The sequence below is a fragment of the Scylla paramamosain genome, chromosome 20 (genome assembly GCF_035594125.1).
Source record: "Scylla paramamosain isolate STU-SP2022 chromosome 20, ASM3559412v1, whole genome shotgun sequence".
NCBI classification, from domain to species: Eukaryota; Metazoa; Arthropoda; class Malacostraca; order Decapoda; family Portunidae; genus Scylla; species Scylla paramamosain.
This window is the reverse complement of record NC_087170.1, coordinates 3,986,727-4,010,037: the sequence shown is the minus strand read 5'-3', so window position 1 is coordinate 4,010,037 and position 23,311 is coordinate 3,986,727. Positions and strand designations below refer to the sequence as shown.

Sequence of the window (23,311 nt, the reverse complement as noted above, 5' to 3'; positions counted from 1 at the left end):
GGGGTTCCACTCATACTGCTCTTCTAGACAGGGTGGAATCAAAAGCTTTTCGTCTCATCAACTCCTCTCCTCTAACTGACTGTCTTCAGCCTCTCTCTCACCGCCGCAATGTTGCATCCCTAGCTGTCTTCTACCGCTATTTTTATGCTAACTGCTCTTCTGATCTTGCTAACTGCATGCCTCCCCTCCTTCCGCGGCCTCGCTGCACAAGACTTTCTTCTTTCTCTTACCCCTATTCTGTCCACCTCTCTAACGCAAGAGTTAACCAGTATTCTCAATCATTCATCTCTTTCTCTGGTAAACTCTGGAACTCCCTGCCTGCTTCTGTATTTCCATCTTCCTACGACTTGAATTCCTTCAAGAGGGAGGTTTCAAGACACTTATCCACCAATTTTTGACCACAGCTTTGACCCTTTTATGGGACTGGCATTTCAGTAGGCATTTTTTTATTGGATTTTTGTTGCCCTTGGCCAGTATCCTTCCTACATAAAAAAAAAAAAATTAATACAAGTGTTCGATGCCTCAAAAAAAAAAAAAAACCCATCTTTCAACTCGATGCAACCTTCCAGATAACTCTTAACTCTCCTCTTCTTTAATGACATTCAACTGTCCCTCCTCTTCTACACTGAGCATCCTCGGTCTGTCTTTTACTAATAATCTAAACTAAATACTTAACATCTCATCTCTAGCTAAAACAGCTTCTATTAAGTTAAGTGTTCTGAGTCGTCTCTATCAGTTTTTCTCACCCCTTGGCTGCTAACTCTGTACAAGGGCCTTATCCATCTATGTATCGACTATGCTTCACATGTATGTAGGGGGGTGTGCCACTCATACCACTCTTTTGGACAGGGTGAAATCAAAAGCTTTTCGTCTTATCAATTCCTCTCCTTTAACTGTCTTTAGCCTCTCTCTCTCTCTCTCTCTCTCTCTCTCTCTCTCTCTCTCTCTCTCTCTCTCTCTCTCTCTCTCTCTCTCTCTCTCTCTCTCTCTCTCTCTCTCTCTCTCTCTCTCTCTCTCTCTCTCTCTCTCTCTCTCTCTCTTTCTCTCTCTCTGGAACTTTGGAACTCCCTGCCTGCTTCTGTATTTCCTCCTTTCTATGACTAACTCTTTCAAGAGGGAGATTACAAGACATTTATAACTTAATTCTGGACGACTGCTGTTGATCGTTTTTGGGAACCAGTTTTTTTTCGTATAAGTTTGTTATTGGCTGGTGTTCCTTCTACGTAAAAAAAAAAAAAAAAGAGAAAGAAAAAAAGAAAGAAAGAAAAAAAAAAAAAAACAGTCTGCGTTGGTTGCCTGATAGAGAGGGCGGGAAATGCCTGGCACTCTGATATGCCACTTAAAATAACATGTGCACTATAATCTCCTTTTTATCACCTCCCCTCCTCTCGCTGTCACCTGCCTTCTTTCCTTGTGAGTGAAAAGGTAAGCGAACAGGAATGAATTATTAAACAAATTGCCATTACTTATAAGGATTACAGAGCATGTAAATTTAAATGGGTTACACACAGACTGGAGAGCATTAAGTAACACTTAACCAGATAATATAGATGAGTTTTTTTTTATTTTATTTTTTTATTTTTTTATTTCTTTTTATAAAAAAAATAGAGAAATTAAAAGTAGCAATGACACCCCAAATTTTTCGAAGTTTATTATCATATTCACATTCTGTGTATCTTTCCATATTCAGTGCCTCGACCGAAGGGGTTGTTCGGCTGTAAATTATTTGACAACAAAACAGGGAAGGAGATCGTCAACTACAGCACTAATTGGATTCCTGCATTCAAAATGATACTTAAAAGATTATACTTATTTCAGTTTTCTTCTGAAGCAAAGTTGGCAAAACATGATTACACTAGATATTTATATTGATGCCAGTAATGCAAGTGGCTCTTAGTAATATAATTCTGATACATGCTACATGCTATAGTCTCTTAGATATTTAGATATGATAGCATAAGGATTTTTAAAGAACACTAAAATCATACAAACATCCGCATGGATATAACACCATCGTCATTTTCAATCCAAAGATTGATGTTGTGTCTATGTGCCTAACGTCTTAACTTGCTCTCTTGCCCATGTTCTTGAATCTTCCAAGTTTTCTACCATTTGGCTACGACTGCAGCGTCACTTTTAAACTAAATTTATCTGTGTTGTATACCTCTCACTTAACTACTTTAACTAAAAAAAAAAAGTTCCTTGACTATGTAACTTCTAAAGTGGAGCACATCCTGACCCTGTTCCCTTTCGTGGAGATCTCCATTCTTAGAGACTTCAGTGATCACCACCATCTTTGGCTTTCCTCTCTATTCACTGACCAACATGTTGAACTACCCTTTAAATTATGTAATCCTCCATGACAATTAGTGGAACACCCTACTCGTATTTCTAACCGTTTTGAAGATACGTCAAACATGCTTGACCTTTTCCTAACCTCCAGTCCAATGGAACCTCATGGAATGACTACTACTATAGTTCTCCGAAACTGTGCACGTATTTGCACGTGGCCAAATCAAACTTCTCCTAATCGTCCCCAAGAACAGAAATATCAGGCCATGTGGAGACCATCTTGCCCTCAACTCCCACACAGTCGAAGACAGTTACACTATGCCCAACATCCTCCACAACTTCTGGTTCCATCATCTTCTCCAGGATTGACCTCATCAAGGCCTTTAACCACATACCTGTCAACCTTGCTGATATCCCGAAGACTGCCACTGTCACACCTTATGGCCTGTTCAAATACATTGGGGTACCATTCGCATTAAAAAATGTGGCATAAATCTTTCAACGCTTCATTGATGAGGCCTTGCAAGGAATTCCCTACTTTTTTATGTACAAGGGGCACCGGCCAAGGGCAAAAAAATCCAATAAAAAAAAAGGCCCATTGAAATACCGATCCCCGAATAGGATCCAAACCGGTAGTGAAACATTAAAGGAAAAGTATCTTGAATCCTCCCTCTTGAAGGAATTCAAGTCATAGGAAGGTGGGAATACAGAAGCAGGCAGGAAATTCCAGAGTTTACCAGAGAAAGCAATGAATGACTGAAAATACTAGTTAACTCTTGCATTAGAGAGATAGACAGAATAGGAGTGAGAGAAAGAAGAAACTCTTGTGCAGTGAGGCCGCGGGAGAAGGAGAGACATGCAGTTAGCAAAATCATAATAGTAGTTAGCATGAAAATATCGGTAGAAGATAGCATGATGTAACATTGCAGCCATGGAAAAGAGGCTGAAGACAGTCAGTTAGAGGAGAGGAGTGCATGAGACGAAAAGCTTTTGATTCCTCCATGCCTAGAAGACCGGTATGAGTGGAACCACCCCAGACATGTGAAGCATACTCCATACATAGACGGATAAGGCCACTGTACAGAGTTAGCAGCTGGAAAGATGAGAAAAACTGGCGGAGACGTCTCAAAACACCTAGCATCATAGAAGCTGTTTTAGCTAGACATAAGATGTGATGTTTCCAGTTTAGATTATAAGTGAAGGAAAGACCGAGGATGCTCAGTATAGCAGAGGGGGACAATTGATTGTTAATGAAGAAGATGGGAAAGTGGTCTGGAACGTTGTGTCGAGTTAATAGATGGAGGAATCAAATTTTTGAGGCATTGAACAATGCTAAGTTTGCTCTGGCCCAATCAGAAATTTTAGAAAGATTAAAAGTTCGGCGTTCTGTGGCTTCCCAGCGAGAACTGTTTACTTCCTGAAAGGTTGGACGTTTACAAAAAAAAATGTGGAAAAGTGCAGGGTGGCATCATCAGTGTAGGAGTGGAGGGGACAAGAAGTTTGGTTTAGAAGATCATTGATGAATAAGGATGAAAATGGGTGACAGTTAATAGATTAGAAAATGAACAGTGACCGTCTACGGAGACAGCAATAGAAAGATCAGAAAGGAAACTTGAGATGAAGTTACAGAGAGAAGGATAGAAGCCGTATGAGGGCAGTTTGGAAATCAAAGCTTTGTGCCGGACTCTTGATATCAAAAGCTTTTGATACATCAAAGGCAACAACAAAAGTTTCACCAAAATCTCTAAAGGAGGATAATCAAGACGCAATAAGGAAAGCCAGAATATCAGTAGAGCGGCCTTGACAAAACCCATAGTGGCGATCAGATAAAAGTTGTGAAATGATAGATGTTGAAGAATCTTTTTGCTGAGGATAGATTGAAAAACTTTAGATAGGCAGGAAATGTAAAGCAATAGGACGGTAGTCTGAGGGAAAAGAACGTTCATCCTTTTCAGGAACAGGCTGAATGTAGGCAAATTTCCAGCAAGAAGGAAAAGTAGAATTTAACAGACAGAGATGAAAGAGTTTGACTGGGCAAGGTGCAAGCACGGAGGCGCAGTTTCGGAGAACAACAGGAGTGACCCCATCAGGTCCGTAAGCCTTCAGAGGGTTAAGGCCAGCGAGGGCATGAAAAATATCATTGCGAAGAATTTTAATAGGTACTATGAAGCAGTCAGAGGGTGGAGGAGAGAGGAACAAGCCCTGAATCGTCCAAGGAAAGGTTTGAGAGAAGAGTTCAGCATTTTTTTTAGAGATGTGATAACAGTGTTGCTATTTGGTTGAAATAAAGGAGGGAAAAAGAAGCAAAATTATTGGAGATGTTTTTGACTGTCAAAAGACATGAGGGGAGTTAGATTTTGAAAGATTTTGACACTTTCTATTAATTAAGGATTTTTTTATTTTCTATTAATTAAGGATTTTTTATTTTTGAGATTCTAGTGATGGAAGGCTCATGTACCTTTTGTATGCCACTTCTCTATCATGTACAGCATGAGTGTAGAAGAGGGGGACAGTTGAGTGTCACTGAAGAAGAGGGGATAGTTGTCTGGAAGATTGTGTCGAGTTGATAGATGGAGGAATTGAGTTTTTGAGGCATTGAACAATACCAAGTTTGCTCTGCCCCAATCAGAAATTTTAGAAAGATCAGAAGTCAGGCGTTCTGTGGCTTCCCTGCGTGATATGTTTACCTCCTGAAGGGTTGGTCGTCTATGAAAAGACGTGGAAAAGTGCAGGGTGGTATCATCAGCATAGGAGTGGATAGGACAAGAAGTTTGGTTTAGAAGATCATTAATGAATAATAAGAAGAGAGTGGGTGACAGGACAGAACCCTGAGGAACACCACTGTTAATAGATTTAGGAGAAGAACAGTGACCGTCTACCACAACAGCAATAGAACGGTCAGAAAGGAAACTTGAGATGAAGTTACAGAGAGAAGGATAGAAACCGTAGGAGAGTAGTTTTGAAATCAAAGCTTTGTGCCAGACTCTATCAAAGGCTTTTGATATGTCCAAGGCAACAGCAAAAGTTTCACCAAAGTCTCTAAAAGAGGATGACCAAGACTCAGTAAGGAAAGCCAGAAGGTCACCAGTAGAGCGGTCTTGATGGAACCCATACTGGCGATCAGATAGAAGGTTGTGAAGTAATAGATGTTTAAGAATCTTCCTGTTGAGGATAGATTCAAAAACTTTAGATAAGCAGGAAATTAAAGCAATAGGACGGTAGTTTGAGGGATTAGAGCGGTCACCCTTTTTAGGAACAGGTTGAATGTAGGCAAACTTCCAGCAAGAAGGAAAGGCAGATGTTGACAGAGCTGAAACTGTGCACGGAGGCACAGTTTCGGAGAACAATAGGAGGGACCCCATCAGGTCCATAAGCCTTCCGAGGGTTTAGGCCAGCGAGGGCATGGAAAACATCATTACGAAAAATTTTAATACGTGGCATGAAGTAGTCAGAGGGTGGAGGAGAGGGAGGAACAAGCCGAGAATCGTCCAAGGTAGAGTTTTTAGCAAAGGTTTGAGCAAAGAGTTCAGCTTTAGAAATAGATGTGATAGCAGTGGTGCCATCTGGTTGAAGTAGAGGAGGGAAAGAAGAAGAAGCAAAGTTATTGGAGATATTTTTGGCTAGATGCCAGAAATCACGAGGGGAGTTAGATCTTGAAAGGTTTTGACATTTTCTGTTAATGAAGGAGTTTTTGGCTAGTTGGAGAACAGACTTGGCATGGTTCCGGGCAGAAATATAAAGTGCATGAGATTCTGGTGAAGGAAGGCTTAAGTACCTTTTGTGGGCCACCTCTCTATCATGTATAGCACGAGAACAAGCTGTGTTAAACCAAGGTTTAGAAGGTTTAGGACGAGAAAAAGAGTGAGGAATGTACGCCTCCATGGCAGACACTATCACCTCTGTTATGCGCTCAGCACACAAAGACGGGTCTCTGACATGGAAGCAGTAGTCATTCCAAGGAAAATCAGCAAAATACCTCCTCAGGTCCCCCCAACTAGCAGAGGCAAAACGCCAGAGGCACCTTCGCTTAGGGGGATCCTGAGGAGGAATTGGAGTGATAGGACAAGATAAAGATATGAGATTGTGATCGGAGGAGCCCAACGGAGAAGAAAGGGTGACAGCATAAGCAGAAGGATTAGAGGTCAGGAAAAGGTCAAGAATGTTGGGCGTATCTCCAAGACGGTCAGGAATACGAGTAGGGTGTTGCACCAATTGCTCTAGGTCATGGAGGATAGCAAAGTTGTAGGCTAGTTCACCAGGATGGTCAGTGAAGGGAGAGGAAAGCCAAAGCTGGTGGTGAACATTGAAGTCTCCAAGAATGGAGATCTCTGCAAAAGGGAAGAGGGTCAGAATGTGCTCCACTTTGGAAGTTAAGTAGTCAAAGAATTTCTTATAGTCAGAGGCGTTAGGAGAGAGGTATACAGCACAGATAAATAGTATGAGAATGACTCTGTAGTCGTAGCCAGATGGTGGAAAACTCGGAAGATTCAAGAGCGTGGGCACGAGAGCAGGTTAAGTCATTGAGCACATAAACGCAGCATCCAGCTTTGGATCGAAAATGAGGATAGAAAAAGTAGGAGGGAACAGAAAAGGAGCTACTGTCAGTTGCCTCAGACACCTGAGTTTCAGTGAGGAAAAGAAGATGAGGTTTAGAAGAGGAGAGGTGGTGTTCTACAGATTGAAAATTAGATCTTAGACCGCGAATGTTGCAGAAGTTAATGAAGAAAAAGTTGAGGGGGGTGTCAAGACACTTAGGGTCGTCGACGGAAAGGCACTCCGACCTGGGGACATTTATGGTCCCCTCCCCAGATGGGGACTCCGAGGCTGGTATAGGAGTCGCCATGATTTTAAAATTTTTTGAGTGAAGGGTGTGTGTGTTATTAGGTGCTTGTAGTTTTGTGTGGAGGAAGAGAGTTGTCTTTAGAAGGCAGGCTGTGACTACCCCCTTGTGTTGTGAAACACAAAGGGAAACGTTCAGTGAGGTCACAGCTTGGTTTAATGATAAGTTCACAGCACCCCCTGAACAGTGCTTTAGACCTCACTGGGAGTAATTATCGTTTCGGCAGGTGTATATATATATATATATATATATATATATATATATATATATATATATATATATATATATATATATATATATATATATATATATATATGGATCAGACCGAAGTTCTTTGGCAGCATCGATGTGTCTTTTCTCAAGTATGCTGCTGTTGTAATGGCCTCTTGATTATGTAGATTCCGTGATCACTTCTTGCTTGAAAGTCTTCCGACCCTGACAGACAAGTTAAACTGATAATTTATTACAACACCAAGAAAACCAGCCATCTTCTTCTGAAAAATAACCTCTGAAAAGAGAAAGAGAGCCTTCAAAAGTCACATGTCATATATAGTTTTACGTGTAACCAAGGAAACTGTGAAGTCCTTCCCTCCACCTATGTTGGCATGACGACAACAAGACTCTCCCAACGACTAACTTTCCACCTCGCAGCAGGAGCACCCAAGAAACATCTGAAGGAGAAGCATAACATAAACATCACAAGAGGAATGCTAGTAGATAAAACGGAGATCCTAACTACATGCCCAGACACCAGGCGTCTCCCCATCTTAGAAGCACTGTATATAAAAGAGACAAACCCTACATTAAATCAACAATCCGAAGACCTACAACCATTACCGAGAGCGCGAAGACCCAGCTTGGATAGCAGCCCAGCACAGCCCGCGACAGCCGTCAGCCAATCTGAGACCAGGACGCGCAGCGGGGTGACAAGCCTACCGGTATAAATACACCCCCCCCCCCGCAATCAGCTTGAGCCATTCTCTCCGACACCCTCAACACGGAAAGACCTTCGCTACTGAAGAAGGGTCAAGGACCCGAAATCGCGATCTAGCGAAAATGACTAGCTTCGGCGAAGTCATACAGCCAATTAAAAAAGAATATAAGACAATCATAAGATATAAGGAAAATATCTTAAGAAAAATAATAAATGCTCAACTAGCTATCACATTCATTGATATATATATATATATATATATATATATATATATATATATATATATATATATATATATATATATATATATATATATATATATATATATATATATATATATATATATATATATATGAGGGACACTGGCCAAGGGCAACAAAAATACAGTAAAAAAAATCTCACTGAGATATCAGTCCCAGAGAAGGATCCAAAGTAGTACACAAAAATTGAAGGATAAGTGTCTTGAAACCTCCCTCTTGAAGGAATTCAAATCATAGGAAGGTGGAAATACAAAAGAAAGCAGGGAGTTTCAGAGTTTACCAGAGAAAGGGATGAATGATTGAGAATACTGGTTAACTCTTGCATTAGAGAGGTGGACAGAATAGGGGAGAGAGAAAGAAGAGTCTTTTGCAGCGAGGCCGCGAGAAGAGGGGAGGCATGCAGTTACCAAGATCAGAAGCATGAAAATAGCGGTAGAAGATAGTTAGAGATGCAACATTGCGGCGATGAGAGAGAGGCTGAAGATAGTCAGTTAAAGGAGAGGATTTGATGAGACGAAAAGCTTTTGATTCCACCATGTCTAGAAGAGCGGTATGAGTGGAACCCCCAAAGACATGTGAAGCATACTCCATACATGGACGGATAAGACCCTTGTACAGAGTTAGCAGCTGAAGGGATGAGAAAAAATGGCGGAGACGTCTCAGAACTCCTAACTTCAAAGAAGCTCTTTTAGCTAGAGATGAGATGTAAAGTATAGAGTTCAGACTATAAGAAAAGGACAGACCGAGGATGTTCAGTGTAGAAGAAGGAAACAGTTGAGTGTCATTGAAGAAGAGGGGATACTTATCTGGAAACTTGTGTCGAGTTGATAGATGGAGGAATTGAGTTTTAGAGGTATTGAACAATACCAAGTTTGCTCTACCCCAATCAGAATTTTTAGATAGATCAGAAGTCAGGCGTTCTGTGATTTCCCTGCGTGAAATGTTTACTTCCTGAAAGGTTGGATGTCTATGAAAAGACGTGGAAAAGTGCAGGGTGGTATCATCAGCGTAGGAGTGGATAGGACAAGAAGTTTGGTTTAGAAGGTCATTGATGAATAATAAGAAGAGAATGGGTGACAGGACAGAACGCTGAGGAACACCACTGTTAATAGATTTAGGAGAACAGTCACCGTCTACCACAGCAGCAATAGAACGGTCAGAAAGGAAACTTGAGATGAAGTTGCAGAGAGAGTTTGGAAATCAAAGCTTTGTGCTAGACTCTATCAAAAGCTTTTGATATATCCAAGGCAATAGCAAAAGTTTCACCAAAATGTCTAAAAGAGGATGACCAAGACTCAGTAAGGAAAGCCAGAAGATCATCAACAGAGCTGCCTTGACGGAACCCATACTGGCGATCAGATAGAAGGTTGTGAAGTGATAGATGTTTAAGAATCTTCTTGTTAAGGATAGATTAAAAAATTTAGATAGGCAGGAAATTAAAGCAATAGGACAGTAGTTTGAGGGATTAGAACGGTCCCCTTTTTTTTAGGAACAGGCTGAATGTAGGCAAGTTTCCAGCAAAAAGGAAAGGTAGATTTTGACAGACAGAGCTGAAAGAGTTTGACTAGGCAAGGTGCACGGAGGCATAGTTTCGGAGAGCAATAGGAGGGATCCCATGAGGTCCATAAGCCTTCCGAGGGTTTAGGCCAGCGAGGGCATGGAAAACATCATTGCGAAGAATTTTAATAGGTAGCATGAAGTAGTCAGAGGGTAGAGGAGAGGGAGGAACAAACCTTGAATCGTCCAAGGTAGAATTTTTAGCAAAGGTTTGAGAGAAGAGTTCAGCTTTAGAAATAGATGTGATAGCAGTGATGCCATATGGTTGAAATAAAGGAGGGAAAGAAGAAGAAGCAAAGTTATTGGAGATATTTTTGGCTAGATGCCAGAAGTCATGAGGGGAGTTAGATCTTGAAAGATTTTGACACTTTCTGTTAATGAAGGAGTTTTTGGCTAATTGGTGAACAGACTTGGCATGGTTCCGGGCAGAAATATAAAGTGTATGAGATTGTGGTGATGTAAGGCTTAAGTACCTTTTGTGAGCCTCCTCTCTATCATGTATAGCACGAGAACAAGCTGTGGTAAACTAAGGCTTGGAAGGTTTAGGTCGAGAAAAAGAGTGAGGAATGTACGCTTCCATGCCAGACACTATCACCTCTGTTATGCGCTCAGCACACAAAGACGGGTCTCTGACACTTAAGCAGTAGTCATTCCAAAGAAAATCAGCAAAATACCTCCTCAGGTCCCCCCAACTAGCAGAGGCAAAACCCCAGAGGCACCTTCGCTTTGGGGGATCCTGAGGAGGGATTGGAGCGATAGGACAAGATACAGATATGAGATTGTGATCGGAGGACCCCAACGGAGAAGAGAGGGTGACAGCATAAGCAGAAGGATTAGAGGTCAGGAAAAGATCAAGAATGTTGGGTGTATCTCCAAGACGGTCAGAAATATGAGTAGGGTGTTGCACCAATTGTTCTAGGTCGTGGAGGATAACAAAGTTGAAGGCTAGTTCACCAGGATGGTCAGTGATGGGAGAGGAATGCCAAAGCTGGTGGTGAACATTGAAGTCTCCAAGAATGGAGATCTCCGCAAAAGGGAAGCGAGTCAGAATGTGCTCCATTTTTGAAGTTAAGTAGTCAAACAATTTCTCATAGTCAGAGGAGTTAAGTGAAAGGTATACAGCACAGATAAATTTAGTTTGAGAGTGACTCTGTAGTCGTAGCCAGATGGTGGAAAACTGGAACGATTCAATATCGTGGGCACGAAAGCAGGTTAATTCGTTGCGCACATAAACGCAACATCCAGCTTTGGATCGAAAATGAGGATAGAGAAAGTAGCAGGGAACAGAAAAGGGGCTACTATTTTAGTATGTAAGTGTTATCCCGCATACTAACATAGCTACATTCTACGTCTACAGTATACATTAACTATCAGGAAATATCTTACAATTTGATATTTGGTTGCCAGATGGCGACGACCAGTTATTATTATTACACACAAACACACACACGTGTGTGTGTGTGTGTGTGTGTGTGTGTGTGTGTGTGTGGTAAAATAATCTACTTTGTCGAATTAAATTCAAATCTTATCTTAACTTGACATTAATTTGAAATCAGCTAGACAGAATCACATTCAGCTTGTAGCTGGGCTTGCCAACAGTCCAAAAGGTTAAGTTGAAGGTTCCTCGACATTATCTTAGCAACTACTATGCCTGTTCAGGAGATAAGATATGGCACATCTTTATCTCCAATAGAGGTACATGTTTTAGTATCATACTGCTCTCTTTTGGGGTTCATTCCTTCTTCGTAACAAGCTTTTGTTTCGTAAGCATTGCGTTTTACACAGTCTAATTTAGTGGATTAGAGTGAGTATATATATATATATATATATATATATATATATATATATATATATATATATATATATATATATATATATATATATATATATATATATATATATATATATATATATATATATATATATATATATATATATATATATATATATATATATATATATATATATATATATATATATATATATATATATATATATATATATATATATATATATATATATATATATATATATATATATATATATATATATATATATATATATATATAATATTCTGCACAGAAAAATTGTCTCCAAATTCTGAAGAAAATTTTTACCTTATACGAAAAGTATTTCTAGTACTTTCTTTCTGTCATGGGGTTAGTGTTTAATTCTTGTGAGGTAAGTGTCAAAAATTGCAGAATGTTCAAGACTGCGTGTGTGGTGGCCGGCCTAGGCACAGCAGCCGCTGTTACATGGGTGACCTGTCGCCGGGAAACAATTCCTGCATTTCCGGACGGGTGAGCACACATATTACTGTTACTGTTCAGTTAGTTTGGTAAGTGTTGAACGATCATATCTGAATAAAATATTATATATATATATATATATATATATATATATATATATATATATATATATATATATATATATATATATATATATATATATATATATATATATATATATATATATATATATATATATATATATATATATATATATATATATATATATATATATTTTTTTTTCAGGGTAAAGAAAATTAATTTCAAACACTAAATATTTCTGGGAAAGTGTAACATGCAAAAAAATACATATTTATTATTTATTTAAATATATTTTACCCATTTACATTCTTTACTTTTGTTTACAACAGTTAAAATATCGCATGTAAGCAATCGTTCTTTCTTTTGCATCACACTTTGAAATGTTTTTAGTTTTAATGGATGACCTAATTAGGGCCACTACATTGCAAAGTGATCGGTTTCTTTCTTTTAGACTGTAATTCCTAAGTTAGTGGCAACATTTTGCAGAATATTAAAGATCACGTGTGTGGGCACCAGCATGGGCACAGCAGCCGTTCTCGCATGGGTAGTATGGCGGCGGCAGCGACGACCTGTTTTGCCGGATAAGTGAGTTGAAAGATATAACATATAATCTTTGGGATTAGTAATCAGGATAGAGCAAGAAATAACAAGTTTCATTTTTTAAAGTAAGATTAAAAATAAGTAAATGAATAAAATGAAGAAATTGATATTCGACTAGAATGATTAATGAATGGAACATATTCAGTAATCAGGTTTTTAGTGACGAGCTACTAGGAAGTTTTAAAATATTAAATGAATTTATGTATGGTTATGATGGATGGAAATGTGTAATTACTTATTTCTTTACTTATTAATTAATTAATTAATTAATTAATTATTTTTTTACAAAGCTTGTCACTTCTATTCATGATGGGTTCTTCCAGCTAAGAAAGGTGGGTTCTGAATATCATGTCAGTTATGTTTCTCCCCGAAAGCTCGCCAAATCTGTCCTTCAACTTGTCAAAACTGAATAAGAAATATAAAAGAATCTTTCTATATCTTCTTTTCGTGGTCTTCTTGAAGCTATCAAAAAATATGTCTTAGAATCTTACATGAAAACATAAGAAATAAGGGAAGCCACCAGGCTTACACGTGGCATTTCCTATATGAAATGTACCTACCTATTTCCACCTATCATCCCCATCCATAAATATGTTTAATATTCTCTTAAAGCTCCCTAATGTCTTAGCACTTACAACTTAATTACTGTGTCCGTTTCATTCATCTACCACTCTATTTGAAAAACAATTTTTCGTATCTTTTTCTTGAACCTATTTTTTTTTTTTTTTTCAAGCTTGAACCCGTTATTTCTTGTTCTGTCCTGTTTGCTGATCCTAAGAATTTTGCTTGCGTCCCCTTTGTTATAACCCTTATACCACTTAAAGACTTCTATCAGGTCCCCTCTTAACCTACGTCTTTCTAAGGAATGTAAATTTAGCAGCTTCAATCTTGCCTCGTAAGGAATACTCCTCATCCCCATCATTCTCCTTTGTACTGATTCTAATAGACCTATATCCTTCCTGTAATGTGGGGACCAGAACTGCACAGCGTAGTCTAGATGAGGTTTGACCAGCGCCAAATATAATTTTAATATTACTTCGGGCCTTCTACTTTTAACATTCCTAAAAATGAATCTTAATACCCTATTTGCCCTGTTTCTGGCCTCTATGCATTGCTTTCCTAGACGGAGTTCAGAGCTAACTATAACTCATAAATCTTTTTCGTATCCTGAACCTACTAGAGTTTCGTTGTTTATTGTGTACCTAGTGTGTGGGTTTCTTCTGCTTCATAACTCCCTCTTGTATTTCACCTAAAAGGTAGGGCTGCTATCTCCTCTGTATTTTTAAAGCTGAGGTCTTCTCTAGACCTTTGATAACAAATCAACACTGGATATTCTCGGCGTCTCATCTTTACCTTCATTCCCTGATTATTTTATTCTTGTTGTCGAAATTCTTTGTAACATTTTCTATACCATCTCTGGCCGTGATCCTTGAAAGGCTTATGGTTCACATACAGTTCTTTGTACCTTTCACTGTAACTGTGCTTTATGTACGACAACGACGACAACAAAATGCCCACTGACGTGCTAGTCACAAAAGAAAGATCAAAAGTGTTATCCTGAACTGGAGGATAAGAGTCTTTAAAGCGCTCAAGAAAGGTGATCGCTACAATTCCTGAAACGGCCGATATTATAGCTTTAACTTCTTATCAGTCTCTTAACTCCATTCTCAAAAAGAAGGTTTGTAAGCCTGTAGCCGTTTACAGTCTTCTTTCTGATCATCAACAAGGTTTCCGCACAGAAAGATTCACAGGTTTTCTTTTACTTTTCTTTACAAAATTTAGATTATCATATCTTTGAGGTTTTAGTGATATTTTTACTTTTATCTTGGACACACACACACACCCACACACACACACACACACACACACACACACACACACACACACACACACACACACACACACACACACACACACACACACACACACACACACACACACACACACACACACTAACTGTCTAGAAAAGTTAATTGAGTATTGATTCCACCACCAGATGGGAGGAGGTTGGCGAAGTGTGTGACATGACCATCTACCCATTGAAGTCAGGCCGTGGAGTGATGGTGACAGAAGGCGAAGCCACCCCCTGGGGTTTGGCGTCCGGTGAATTGCAAGACAGGTGAGTCTGGTAAAAGCCTATGGTTGTTTTTAAAATAGTTAAAGTAAATGAGAGGGTTATGTGGAAATCTTTATTATATAAAGTGAAGATTGTAGCTGCGCTTTGTGTTATTAAAACATAAAAAAAAAAAAAAAATAGAGAGGAAATGGAGAAAAATAAGCAGCAGGTTTGCAGCACCCTTTCTTTCACAAACCCATCTCTGTCCTCCTGAGAGAGATTTTGCCGTGATATCACGTATCTACGTCCTTCATCATATATATATATATATATATATATATATATATATATATATATATATATATATATATATATATATATATATATATATATATATATATATATATATATATATATATATATATATATATATATATATATATATATATATATATATATATATATATATATATATATATATATATATATATATATATATATATATATATATATATATATATATATATATATATATATAAAGCGCAACTAGTTGGTGAAAATGCTTTTGGAGTCTATGCTGCAACTGCTCTATCTTATTAAAAATACGGAGCAGCATATACAGTATGTATATTCTTCTTCTTCTGACTTCCTTAAAAATTTTTTTTTTTTCATGTAGGAAGGACACTGGCCAAGGGCAACAAAAATCCAATAAAAAATATGCCCACTGAGATGCCAGTCCCATAAAAGGGTCAAAGAAGTGGTCAAAAATTTATAAATAAGTGTCTTGAAACCTCCCTCTTGAAGGAATTCAAGTCATAGGAAGGTGGAGATACAGAAGCAGGCAGGGAGTTCTAGAGTTTACCAGAGAAAGGGATGAATGATAAGGCCCTTGTACAGAGTTAGCAGCTGGGAGGGTAAAAAAAAACTGCGGAGACGTCTCAGAACACCTAACTTCATAGAAGCTGTTTTAGCTAGAGATGAGATGTGAAGTTTCCAGTTCAGATTATAAGAAAAGGACAGACCGATGATGTTCATTGTAGAAGAGGGGGACAGTTGAGTGTGACCGTCTACCACAACAGCAATAGAACGGTCAGAAAGGAAACTTGAGATGAAGTTACAGAAAGAAGGATAGAAACCGTAGGAGGGTAGTTTGGAAATCAAAGCTTTGTGCCAGACTCTATCAAAAGCTTTTGATATGTCCAAGGTAACAACAAAAGTTTCACCAAAATCTCTAAAAGAGGATGACCATGACTCAGTAAGGAAAGCCAGAAGATCACCAGTAGAGCAGCTTTGACGGAACCCATAATGGCAATCAGATTGAAGGTTGTGAAGTGATAGATGTTTAAGAATCTTCCTGTTGAGGATAGATTCAAAAACTTTAGATAGGCAGGAAATTAAAGCAATAGGACGGTAGTTTGAGGGATTAGAATGGTCACCCATTTTAAGGAACAGGTTGAATGTAGGCAAACTTCCAGCAAGAAAGAAAGGTAGATGTTGAGAGACAGAGCTGAAAGAGTTTGACTAGGCAAGGTGCAAGCACGGAGGCACAGTTTTGGAGAACAATAGGAGAGACCCCATCAGGTCCATAAGCCTTCCGAGGGTTTAGGCCAGCGAGTGCATGGAAAACATCATTGCGAAGAATTTTAATAGGTGGTATGAAGTAGTCAGACGGTGGAGGAGAGGGAGGAATAAGCCCAAAATCGTCCAAGGTAGAGTTTTTAGCAAAGGTTTGAGCGAAGAGTTCAGCTTTAGAAATAGATGTGATAGCAGTGGTGCCATCTGGTTGAAATAGAGGATGGAAAGAAGAAGAAGCAAAGTTATTGGAGATATTTTTGGCTAGATGCCAAAAGTCACGAGGGGAGTTAGATCTTGAAAGTTTTTGACATTTTCTGTTAATGAAGGAGATTTTGGCTAGAACAGACTTGGCATGGTTCCGGGCAGAAATATAAAGTGCGTGAGATTCTGGTGAAGGAAGGCTTAAGTACCTTTTTGTGGGCCACCTCTCTATCATGTATAGGACGAGAACAAGCTGTGTTAAACCAAGGTTTAGAAGGTTTAGGACGAAAAAAAAGAGTGAGGAATGTACGCCTCCATGCCAGACACTATCACTGTTATGCGCTCAGCACACAAAGACACGGAAGCAGTAGTCATTCCAAGGAAAATCAGCAAAATACCTCCTCTGGTCTCCCTAACTAGCAGAGGCAAAAAGCCAGAGGCACCTTCGCTTTGGGGGATCCTGAGGAGGGATTGGAGCGATAGGACAAGATAAAGATATGAGATTGTGATCGGAGGAGCCCAACGGAGAAGAAAGGGTGACAGCATAAGCAGAAGGATTAGAGGTCAGGAAAAGGTTAAGAATGTTGGGCGTATCTCCAAGACGGTCAGGAATACAAGTAGGGTGTTGCACCAATTGCTCTAGGTCATGGAGGATAGCAAAGTTGTAGGCTTGTATACCAGGATGGTCAGTGAAGGGAGAGGAAAGCCAAAGCTGGTGGTGAACATTGAAGTCTCCAAGAATGGAGATCTCTGCAAAAGGGAAGAGAGTCAGAACGTGCTCCACTTTTGAAGTTAAGTAGTCAAAGAATTTCTTATAGTCAGAGGAGTTAGGTGAGAGGTATACAGCACAGATAAATTTAGTATGAGAACATAAGAACATAAGAACATAAGAACATAAGAAATAAGGGAAGCTGCAAGAAGCGACCAGGCTTACACGTGGCAGTCCCTGTATGAAACACACCTACCTATTTCCATCTGCTATCCCCATCCATAAACTTGTCTAATCTTCTCTTAAAGCTCTCTAGTGTCCTAGCACTAACTACATGATTACTGAGTCCGTTCCACTCATCTACCACTCTATTTGAGAACCAATTTTTTCCTATCTCCTTCCTAAACCTAAATTTTTCAAGCTTGAACCCGTTATTTCTTGTTCTACCCTGGTTGCTGATCCTAAGAATTTTGCTTACATCTCCCTTGTTATAACCCTTATACCACTTAAAGACTTCTATCAGGTCCCCTCTTAACCTACGTCTCTCTAGAGAATGTAAATTTAACCGCTTCAACCTCGCTTCGTAAGGAATACTCCTCATCCCCTGTATCCTTTTAGTCATTCTCCTCTGTACTGATTCTAATAGACCTATATCTTTCCTGTAATGTGGGGACCAGAACTGCACAGCGTAGTCTAGATGAGGTCTGACCAGCGCCAAGTATAACTTTAATATTACTTCCGGCCTTCTACTTTTAACACTCCTAAAAATGAATCCTAGTACCCTATTTGCCTTGTTTCTGGCTTCTATGCATTGTTTCCCTAGACGGAGTTCAGAGCTAACTATAACTCCTAAATCTTTCTCGTACCTACCAGAGTTTGGGTGTTTAATGTGTACCTATTGTGTGGGTTTCCTCTACCTACGCTAAGCACTTTGCATTTATTGATATTAAATTGCATTTGCCATCTATCCGTCCATTCATTCATTCTAAGTCTGTCTGCAAGGCGATGGCATCCGCTTCTGACCTAATTAATCTACCTATCTTTGTGTCATCCGCAAATTTACTAACATCGCTACTAATTCCCCTATCCAAATCATTGATATATATTAGAAATAATAATGGCCCTAATACTGATCCCTGTGGCACCCCACTAATGACATGACCCCACTCGGATTTCGAGCCGTTTATTAGCACTCTCTGTCGCCTGTTACCAAGCCATGACCCTATCCAACCTAACACCTTCTACCAAGCCATGACCCTATCCAACCTAACACCTAACACCTAACATCTGTAGTCGTAGCCAGATGGTGGAAAACTTGGAAGATTCAAGAGTGTGGGCACGAAAGCAGGTTAAGTCATTGCGCACATAAACGCAGCATCCAGCTTTGGATCGAAAATGAGGATAGAGAAAGTAGGAGGGAACAGAAAAGGGGCTACTGTCAGTTGCCTCAGACACCTGAGTTTCAGTGAGGAAAAGAAGACGGGGTTTAGGAGAGGAGAGGTGGTGTTCTACAGATTGAAAATTAGATCTTAGACCGCGAAAGTTGCAGAAGTTAATGAAGAAAAAGTTGAGGGGGGTGTCAAGACACTTAGGGTCGTCGACAGAAAAGCAGTCCGACCTGGGGACATTTATGGTCCCCTCCCCAGATGCGGACTCCGAGGCTGGTGTAGGAGTCACCATGATGATTTTAAAATTTTTGAGCGAAGGGTGTGTGTGTTATTAGGTGCTTGTAGTTTTGTGTGGAGGAAGAGAGTTGTCTTTAGAGGGCAGGCTGTGACTACCCCTTTGTGTTGTGAGACACAAAGGGAAACGATCAGTGAGGTCACAGCTGGGTTTAATGATAAGTTCATAGCACCCCCTGAACAGTGCTTTAGACCTCACTGGGAGTAATTATCGTTTCGGCAGGTGTCTACTGCTTACCTTCCAGGTAAATAATTACTGCATTACTAAAATCACAGGAATAACACAGACATCAAAACCGTGGCATCATCGTCAATCCGGACTGTTCTAGGCTTGTGGTGACTTGAAAACCCATACATGTTAATTCGCGTTATTTATATATATATATATATATATATATATATATATATATATATATATATATATATATATATATATATATATATATATATATATATATATATATATATATATATATATTAATTTATTTATTTATTTACCTATTTATTTATTTATATACTCCTTTCCTGACTTTTTTGTACTCTGTCATTCCTCATCTAACAAAATTTCTTTCAATTCGCTTGAGGTTAGTAGAGAAGATTTTTAAAAATAAGCCATGATACAGATAACTGTGCTTTATATTAGAACTATTCACAAAAACGCACAATACTGTCTTTAGATGCTTCATGGTGGTCTTGGTTTCCACGGGCACTTTTGTCACTGGCCGCCAGGCAGAGGAACTTTTGGATGTCAAGTTGACATTCAGCAGTGGCGTCATCACGCTTGAAAGTAAAGAAGCCTTTACTTTTAAACATAACCTGAAGAGCAATCTAAGACATCCCAAGGTTATGGACAGCAAGTGAGTCATAAAAATTCTATAAACTTCAAAGTTCTCCTTGTTTGATAGGACTATTTAATTTCTCCTTGTTATATATATTTTAGATGTGTACGTCAAAATGTAAAGTTATCTTACAGCATGCAAAGTATCTTAACACAAAAGATACTCTAGTTTTCATGCCAAGGTGGACACATCAGTAATTTGTCTCACCTTTAATTCTCTATTTCACTCTTCAACAAAATCGCAGCGAAAAATTAATATTTCTTTTCTTTTCTTTTATTCTTTCTCTATCTTTTATTGCGTAAGGTTTTTACAAAAAACTCGATATATATGCACTCCTACAGGATCTGGGGCGAGCCTGTACGAGGCGTAGACTGCGGGGACGAAGTAGCTGAGTGGCTCTCTAACGTGCTTTACAAAGGCAAGGAGGAGGTTCGTCTTATATATAAAGCCGACGTTATGGAGAGAAGGCCGCCCCGTCGACTGACCTATTATGACTTCCCACAAATCAGGGACACCGATACCGTGCGTATAGATACATCACACCTTTATTATTTTCATTTTTTTATTTATTTATTTATTGATGTTTATATGTTACACATAATTCGGCATAACTATGTTTGCACTAATAATTTGTCAGTTAGCGTCTGATATGCTCATAAAACATTCTTCTTCTGGAGTGTAACAAATACATCAACGGTTGTCACGAGAGGGTAACTTGGTTGTTCAAACAAGTCACCTGGCAGCCGCTGCTATACGTTATACTCTCCTCAAACCTCGTCCTGTCTTCCTCGAAATTTCGTTTGTGGACGCATTTATTATCTTCTGAGCATTAGATATGAAAGCAAAACAAACTATCTTCCTGAAAGAAAAGAAGAAAAAAATACTGCAGTTTTTAAAGTCTACCTTGAAAATGAGCTCACACCATTGTTTTAGGGGCTATTTAATATCTAGTTCACCTGCATTATCAGTTTGATGTGCATATCTATTTACCTTGAATTACTGTTTTCACTCATTTATTGTTTCGCATTCTGTAGTTGTATTACGCAGACACCAGCGCTTTTCTCATTACATCGCAATCTTCACTGGAGGATCTCAATCACCGACTACTTCACCCTATTAAGATGGCTAACTTTCGCCCAAACATCGTAGTGAGTGGAGCACCTCCGTTCCAGGAGGATGACTGGCTTTATATAAGGATTGGCAGAGCTGTCTTCAGGAAAATAAAACCTTGTGAGAGGTTTGTAATATATGTATTGTAACATTAAATGTACGCAAAGATATTATATTGGTAAAGGTATGAATTGAAAATGAAATATCTTTCATATTGTCACGTCGCCCCCCTCCTCGTCAGGTAGGCCTTCTAGAACACACCCGCAGGCTCTATCTCTTTAGGCGAAGATACAGGTGCAGGGGCGGGGCGGCAGTACTTATTACAGGATCCTGGGATGGAACGAGGACTTACCAGGCTATTTCCCTACTGTCTGGCTGTTCACACACACTCAGAGGAAGGGTGTAAGCAAACACTGGAGTCCTTTACTGCCTTATATTGACGGAAACCACATATGTACATGTTCAAAGCTCACGGGGGCAGGACGGGGCATAAAGAGAAGAGTGGGCGCCACCACTGCAAACAGTTTTACCCTTAAAACACAGATCACAGGCTACCACCACAGTCACTGTCACATACTACAGTCAGTGTCTCTCAGCACAGGTGTACACAGGGGTCACACCTGCGGAGATAGGGCACAAAAGCATAGCAGAAGTAGGGGCAAGGCGCCTCAGGCAGCTAGACGTCACGGCGTCGCCTCTGTCTCTGCTTCCACACACCGCTCCCTGGCATGGCCGCCCAGCCCGCTAGATTTAAAAAGCGAAAACAAACGTTTCCTTGCCCTCGTAACAATATTATTAAGGAAACCGAAAGTAGACTCAAATTCGTAATTTAATACTAATAACATTAGACATAAGAAGAAAAGAAAGAAAAAAAAAAATAAAAAGTGTTGAATGATATATTTCTAGGGGACACAAATTTGGGAAAAAAAAAAATCTAAAAAAAAAAATAAAGTACTGACTTCCTTAGCTACAAAGTGTCAAAACACCAGGAGGAACACAATTTATACTTTATAGTGAATAAACAAATAGCATATTATATTCAGTCTAAAAGAGAGAGAGTAAGAGACTAAATGAAGACACATCAAAATCTTAAATTTCAGGAATAACTACAAGTCTTCAACAAGAAACTGGAAGCAAAATTTATAAAGAGTGACCCCGGGGTACGCCAAGTAAATGAACGTAGGAATAACATCAGGAAACGTACAAAGATACACGTAATTAAAAAATGTCTTCATCATAGAGTCTGCGGAAAAATACAGCTTAAAAGTTGCAAACATATTTCATTGGTAGAAAAGTAAGAACTAGAAAAGGAGAAGTCAAAACACCGAAGTAGCGAAATGTAGAGTAAAATCGACCACGACCTCATATTCTGACTAAGCACTGTAATCTTAGAAAAATCGAGTAAACTGGAATTCAACAACCTCATAATGCAAATCATTAAATCTAAAAAGGGAAAGAGCAAAGTTATCGTAAATGAAGAACATAAAGTATTTTATTCTTAAAGTTAGTTATCAGAATAGAACAAGAAATAATGTGTTCAGGCTGGATATAATTAAATTTAGGAGAGTGATAGCTAGGAATTGGTTCTCAAATAGAGTGATAGATGAATAAAATACGTTCAGTAATCATGATGTTACTGATTAGTCATTAGTGAGGTTCAAAAGATTACACAAACTTGTGAATGAGGATGATAGGTGAAAATAGAAGGCCTGCCATGTATATGCCTGAAGACTTTGCACCAACTACAACTTTCTTCTATTATTAGTTGTGTACACACACACACACACACACCCATATATATATATATATATATATATATATATATATATATATATATATATATATATATATATATATATATATATATATATATATATATATATATATATTAGTTACGTGTTTTAAGGCAAAATACAATATTCACAACCCATCACCATGTACATTCTGAAGTTATACATCATTACTTGGAATGTAGATTTTTCTTTCCTGTTTCTTAGGTGTCTGTTGACAACAGTGGACACAGACAGTGGAAAGCGTCATCCAACTCAGGAACCACTAACAACACTCCGATCGTAAGTGTGAATATATATATATATATATATATATATATATATATATATATATATATATATATATATATATATATATATATATATATATATATATATATATATATATATATATATATATATATATATATATATATATATATATATATATATATATATATATATATATATATATATATATATATATATATATATATATATATATATATATATATATATATATATATATATATATATATATATATATATATATATAT

The 23,311-nt window shown here is 38.4% G+C and overlaps 1 protein-coding gene across 4 annotated transcripts in view; it reads left to right on the top strand.

Annotated features, from left to right (window-relative positions):
- Nucleotides 1-11,574: 11,574 nt before the first annotated feature.
- Nucleotides 11,575-23,311, top strand: part of LOC135110176 (mitochondrial amidoxime-reducing component 1-like) — a 12,839-nt gene continuing 1,102 nt past the window's right edge. Inside the window, exons 1-8 of one of the 4 annotated variants that reach the window (XM_064022179.1) lie at nucleotides 11,575-11,646; nucleotides 12,085-12,183; nucleotides 12,700-12,798; nucleotides 14,810-14,932; nucleotides 19,714-19,893; nucleotides 20,217-20,397; nucleotides 20,910-21,112; nucleotides 22,983-23,057. In XM_064022179.1, coding sequence (XP_063878249.1) covers nucleotides 12,086-12,183; nucleotides 12,700-12,798; nucleotides 14,810-14,932; nucleotides 19,714-19,893; nucleotides 20,217-20,397; nucleotides 20,910-21,112; nucleotides 22,983-23,057 — 959 coding nt within the window. In that variant the 5' untranslated portion in view covers nucleotides 11,575-11,646; nucleotide 12,085. Of the gene's footprint in view, nucleotides 11,688-12,084; nucleotides 12,184-12,699; nucleotides 12,799-14,809; nucleotides 14,933-19,713; nucleotides 19,894-20,216; nucleotides 20,398-20,909; nucleotides 21,113-22,982; nucleotides 23,058-23,311 lie in introns of all 4 variants that reach the window. The other 3 variants (XM_064022180.1, XM_064022182.1, XM_064022181.1) reach the window with 3 other exon arrangements.